At 35.4% G+C, this 6,742-nt stretch overlaps 1 protein-coding gene across 1 annotated transcript; it reads right to left on the minus strand.

Annotated features, from left to right (window-relative positions):
* Window positions 1-2,092: 2,092 nt before the first annotated feature.
* Window positions 2,093-6,242, minus strand: LOC118742272 (phosphoenolpyruvate carboxykinase [GTP]). Its single transcript, XM_036474216.1, has 2 exons — window positions 5,896-6,242; window positions 2,093-4,071 (listed from the first exon to the last, which is right to left on the minus strand). Exons 1-2 carry the CDS (start codon window positions 5,925-5,927, stop codon window positions 2,163-2,165), a joined length of 1,941 nt encoding a protein of 646 aa, XP_036330109.1. The 5' UTR covers window positions 5,928-6,242; the 3' UTR covers window positions 2,093-2,162.
* Between the last annotated feature and the right edge of the window lie 500 nt (window positions 6,243-6,742).

The raw sequence follows: 6,742 nt of genomic DNA on the forward strand, positions 1-6,742 counted from the left end.
TTTCACGTGACACCTCATTTTTGAAAATCGAACGAACGATGCAGATTTTATGGCTTGGTGTTAAATATTTAACGCAACCCTAAACCCTAAAAATATGACAACTAAACCGATGTATTAACACTACTGGAAATATGAAAATTTCGAATTCCGTCCAATCCTTGAAATGGACTGAAAAAAAAACAAAACAATAAACTGTATTTAGATTTTTGGTTGCTTTTCGAGCATATTTGGAAGCATATCTACTAATGTTTTAATGTTTATCTAAGCGCTTAAATTTGCTTTTTTCCTGCTTATTTTCTTTGGTCCTGCTCATCACACATCACTTTAACTGAAACACCACTTTGTAGTTTTGCTAGAATACTGGTTAACCAAAGAAATGCAAAAAGTTTAAATTTTATGTGCGCGGCATGCATAAACAAAGAAAGTTGTAGGTATTGAGGTCAAATTGTTTTATAGTTGCACTTATAAAGGTATATATAATAGAGTCCGACCGATTCCAAATTTTTTTCAGGTACCGATGCCGATGCCGATTAATCGGCTTATGGGGAAAGAATCGGCCGATGCCGATGCCGATGCCGATGCCGATTCCATAAAAAATTACAAATAAATGTATTAATTCATAAAATCAGTACATTTCACGGAGTTAAAAAATAAAATAAAAGAAATAATTGAATTAATTGGCTTGTTATAAAACATTACATACACATGTATGTACATACATACATATGTATGTGTAAAAATATATGTACATATATCACTTTTATGTACATTACATAAAACACCTTTTTATATGGTGCTAAGCAAAAAATATTTAGGAACATAAAATTTCATTTCGTTTTGTTCTAAAATACACTCTTTTGCACTCAATGCAGAAGAACTTATATGCTAGGTACGTATGTATGTACATACATATAGTGGTCCACAAAATAAAAGAATTGCGATATTTTGACCGATTTTGTCTTTTTTATTTAATGTTTATTATTGTTTTTTATAAAAGTCTAGCTGGTATACAACAAACACCATATAAATTCAGATTTCAAACTTTGTACAAAAATTTGAAAAATTCAGCTTATTTTCACCATAATTTCAAACTTTTTAATCAGAATATTGGTATGCAGTTTTGTAGACCATTTCATTATAGTATAATGAAGTGCAAGTTTCAAGCTGCTATAAAATCCCGTTAATTTTTGGCAATTTTTTTTGCTGGCAGTGTTCTCCATAAAAATAATTTTTGTGAGCTGTCTGCAAATGTTTTTTAAAGTTGGCTGTCGCTTCACCTGAACATTTGAAAAGAAATTCCAAAGAATCGGCGAAAAAAGGCCGATGCCGATGCTCAATTTTGTGCCGTTACTAGCCGATGCCGATGCCGATTAATCGGTCGGACTCTAATATATAATGTTTTGTTTTAGAGAGTTGCATTAATCAAGGAGTTGCACGTATTGAGGGTTGCGGTTACGGTGTACGTGTATAGTTTTCATCGGATAAACAAAAATAAAGGCTCAAACTATAAAAAACGCGTTTTTATACCTTAAGTCCAGATTGTGAGGGGGTATTCAAAATTCTAAGTATGCATATTTTTTGTGCATCATTAGATCTATAACTTTAGCAGTCACACAGATTGTCCCGACGAAATACTTGACGGTGGGGAACGGTACATGACCGTAGGAGGTTTAGTTTTGGTTAAAGTCTCACACTGACGGGGTTAGGCTTTCGATGGTTACTCCTCGTAAAAAAACATGCGCAGTAAAAAGTTAATTATTTAAATCGATGAATAGTTTTATATCAACTTTTTTGAACTTCTATTTATGTGTTTGTGTACAACATATTGGTTACAATAATTTTAAGCTATAATAACAATTTGTTTAGTATAATTATTGGTTTTGAAAAAAAAAAATGTATAGGGCGCCCCCCTAAATTTCGTTCTGGCTACGCCCATGATGGTATGTACATATAACTAATTCCTAAGCATATCTAAATTCGAAATTTTTTTATAAATGGCCCTGCTTGTACAAAATGATACATATAAATAAATATATACATACATACTTATGTATATACATAAATATATATATTTTTTATAATTTCTTCTCTTTTCCTATTTTTACTCTTCAACATTTCACATATACTTAAAATAAATTATAAATTATTAATAAAATGCCACCTCAACTTTTTAAGATACGCTCCTGCAGCTCATCTAGCTCATTGTATATTTCCAAGGGCAGGTCTGATCCTATTTGGGTTCCAAAGTAGTTACGTATTTGTGAAACCTCCTCTAACCAAAATTGTTTTGGCAAAGAGAACAATTCTTCATAATCGACTTGTTGCATACCATCCAAATTGAGGTCACCCTTGGCCGGTATTCTACCAATGGCAGTATCAGTGTAACATCGCTCCCCACTGCAACGGCGCAAGACCCATTCTAAAACACGCGAATTTTCCCCATAGCCAGGCCAAAGTAACTTTCCATTGGAACTTTTTCGGAACCAATTCACATGGAAAATCTTAGGCACTTTTCCCTGGTTTTCTATACTTAACCAATGTTGCACATAGTGCCCAAAGTTATACCCAAAGAACGGACGCATGGCAAAGGGATCGTGCATTATTATTTTACCCTTATGCTCAGCTGCAGCAGTTGATTCGCTGCGCATAGCAGCTCCAACAAACACGCCATGAGTCCAACTGCGAGATTCGTATATTAAGGGCACGCCAGCAGGACGGCGACCTCCAAACAGAATTGCACTAATTGGAACACCTTGTGGATCTTCCCAATGTGAATCAATAATAGGGCATTGGCCAGCTGGAGTACAAAAGCGAGAATTGGGATGAGCGGCCGGTTTGCCTGATTCTTTGGTCCAGGGTCTACCAAGCCAATCGGTTATTTGTACACCGGGTGCAAGACTGCTCTCCATGCCTTCCCAGTAAACACCGCCGTCTGAAGTGTAGGCCACATTTGTAAAAATAGTGTTTTTGAATATTGTTGCCATGGCGATAGGGTTCGTTTCCTCTGAAGTTCCGGGAGCAACGCCAAAGAAACCATTTTCTGGGTTAATAGCACGTAAAACACCTTCATTATCGAATTTCATCCAGGCGATATCGTCACCAACACATTCTACCTTGTAACCAGGAAGCGAGGGATTTAACATAGCCAAGTTAGTTTTGCCGCAAGCGGAGGGAAATGCAGCGGTAATGTATTTCTTCTCGCCATTGGGTTTTGTAATGCCCAAAATCAGCATATGTTCTGCTAACCAACCTTCGCGTTTAGCGATGGTGCTTCCAATTCGCAGTGCAAAGCATTTCTTTCCAAGTAGGGAATTTCCTCCATATCCAGAACCGTAAGAGACTATTAAATTTTCAGAAGGTTTATGCAAAATGATTGTCCGCTCTGGATCACAAGGCCACGAAGGATTTTCCACAACACCACTAGAAGGTGTACCTACTGAGTGTAAAGCCCGCACGAATTCCTCCTGTTTTCGTATTAGCTCTAGAACGGATGTACCCACACGAGCCATTATGCGCATAGAAGCAACAACATAGGGTGAGTCGGTGATTTCAATTCCAATCTTAGAAAATGATGAGGCCAAAGGACCCATGCTGAAGGGGACCACATACATTGTACGGCCTTTCATGCATCCAGGAAAACGCTCTTGAATAGCCCGATCGAAGTCAGAAGGCGAAATCCAATTACCCAGTGTTCCCTGTACACCTTCCTTCGGCGTAGGGATGGTTTCCTCTCGTTGTTCAGTACATATAAGAGTACGCGATTCTACCCGAGCAACATCTGCGGGGTTGGTGCGGGCTAGCCAGCAATTTTCGTACTTGGGAAGAGGAAAAATGGTTCCTTCGTCTAGCATTTTCCTCAATAGCATTTTATTTTCCATTTCTGAACCATCGCAAATATGCACTTCGTCAGGTTGGCAAAGCGCTACAGATTCTTCTATGAAGGACTTGACTGATGGTGCCAGACTGGAGACATTGCCGTAAGAAACATTTGTGCCACGAATATGGCTATACAATCCACAACTAGTCTGCGGGTTCTTATTTCGTTGCAGTGTCGTGCAGTTGCCAAATGGCCTAAAATGAAAAACAAAACGAAAATTATCTGTGAGTTACAAAACCACTTCCCATTCGAATTGATGAAACCTATTTACGTATTTACGTACATATGTACATATCGTTGCTAAAATACATATAGAAATGCACTAACTGATGTTTTTCATTAATTACAGGAGAAGCAAAAAAAAACAAACCTCCAACACATATGTACTATGTAACGTTCTCTTCTTTTTGGTAAGTGTAATAAGATCGTTGGTTTTGAAGTTAAGACTCTAGGCACTCTAGACCTACTGGTCGCAGTGCTTACCCTACTCATCTATCATCTACGACTCTAGGCGGCCGCTGTGGGGTAATGGCTAGAAATGCGTACTACCAATCCACAGGATCTTACCCCAGAGTGTTTCGGGTGTAAGAATTTGTTGTGACGTCGAGAGCTGAAGACTTGATCTAGCTGCTAGTCTCTTAAAATTTCCTCCAATCCGTCGCAGATTTCCCATGTGAACTTGCAACAAAGTTAAATTCCTTTACTTTACGTGATTTTCGTGATTTCAGAGCTCTTATAATGTCAACTATAGATAACATTTTTATGTAAAAAAAATAAAAAAAATGCTATAAGTTACACATTAATGTAAAAAATTTATAATTAAAGCCAATAATAAGACGGAAGAAATAAAAATAATAAAACGCTTCCAAGATACAGCACTTTAAAGAGAGGTATGTATGACGTTTTCTTAAAATTTAAGTCCCGTGTAAATAGGCAACCCTATGTCATATCGGCAAAATATGCTACACGTATATTCAAGTCACCTAGAACTTCAATCTCTTCGACTTTCATCTAAATCCTTAGAGCTCGCGCATAGAGGTTGCCACGGTGACATGAAATGCCTCGTAACAAAAAACAAAAGAAAAGAAAACAGACAAAAAATCTACTTCCAAAATGCAACCTTTTCCTCCAGTGGCGAAAAATGCCATGTTCGATATAATCCAGAGGATAAAGCTATTCAAAAATTTGACTTTGCATTCTTACTTTCTAAATATACAGATGTCGTTATGATTTTTTAAACAACAAAGAATGGCCCCTTTCTTGTATACTTAGCTAATAGATATTGTGTTTTTTATTATAACAATCTTCCAGAAAACGAGCTACATCTAAACTTTTTTATAAAGAGTCAGAATGAATCAGGAACTGTTAGTTTTTACAGCATTTGTAGGTGAGTGTACTAGTTGCACATAGTTTTTTTTTTTTATTGTTTTTGTGTTCATTTACTCAACTGAATATATGAGTAGCCCACTTATAATTTTTGGTGAGTAACGTACCAGTATTTAAAGTAGTTTCATTTCCTCTAATAACACATTGCAAAATCTTTCTATATTCTCAAAAAATCGTATCAAATTAGTCTTATGTTATAATGTTATTAGGCTCTTATTTATCCAAATTTTCAGGTAATAAAAAAAGATTAAATTTCGATGTTACTTGTTGTCGTAGTAGATTTTTTAAATTTATGGCTTACTATTACAAAATCACATAACGCTGTTTGCAAGTGGACTACTCTTATAAGATAAATTGCAGAATTTAACATCTACGTGCATATGTATGATCGACAATATTTATTAAAATATCCTATTGAAATACATATGTATGTACGTATATGCAAGCGCTTCAAGTGTTGCAGTAAATCTCAGAACTTCAAATTCATTGTTTTCCTTTTTTCACTCATCATTCCTTTGAATGCAACAGTCAATACTGTTCGCCTGGGAAATCTATGCAAACCAAATGCACCTGACACAAAATGAAAATGTGCATATTGTACATTCTGTTAATTGTACGAATTTTATACTTACGTTTCTTTTGGTTGTTCAATTATTTCAGGCATTTTTCAAAACTTGCCGATTTTCTACTTTTGTAACTGTTAATTTTTTGTTAAAATAAATCACAATTTTTTGAGTTAAGGTTTTTTATTTTCATATGTTTCTCCAAAGTTTTTTGTCAAAATTTAATTTGCTTCTTAGACCACTGACTTTCTGTTCACTTGATCTTTCCATTTACTCTGGGCACGAGCAACTGACGCTTTTCAGCTAGGCGCTACACGCTTTTATACCCGACAAACAGCGAGACTAGGCCAAAAGAACTTGTTATCTATGTATTAGGAATGTTAATTTTTTCGCTTTTTATGATCCCGGGATTTTCGGGATGTCATTATCACAATCCCGGGATTAGTTCCGGGATTTAGAAATCCATTAATTTTCAACAACTTAAATCGAACAAATTGCTTCTATATTGTTTGAGAAGCTCTCCTACCATAAAATAACCTAGTGGGAAAATGTTATGTATAGTAAGTGTAAAAATAATCAGAAAACAGCACTTTTCACATTCGAAAATGCATTTTGTCCTAAGAAAAGTGGGGCATTCAATTTTGCATTACCTAGTATCGAGAAATGAATGTGTTTTAATATGAAATATTTGGAACTTTTTGAATACATTAGAATGCTGATTACATAGTTAGCTGTAATATAATCAAGAACTCATAAGAAATACATTATATTATTTATTACGCATATAATGCATTACTATTTTTCCGACTGGGAAATAATAAATAAATGGGTTTGAAAACCACTTTTTTATTTAAAGTGGCATTTTTATTATTTCTCTCTGACGTCAAGATTTATTTAAAGGACGTAGTACTTTCAA

This window comes from Rhagoletis pomonella, unplaced genomic scaffold (genome assembly GCF_013731165.1).
Source record: "Rhagoletis pomonella isolate Grant_MI unplaced genomic scaffold, Rhpom_1.0 Rhpom_scaffold_00007, whole genome shotgun sequence".
In the NCBI taxonomy this organism is placed as follows: domain Eukaryota; kingdom Metazoa; phylum Arthropoda; class Insecta; order Diptera; family Tephritidae; genus Rhagoletis; species Rhagoletis pomonella.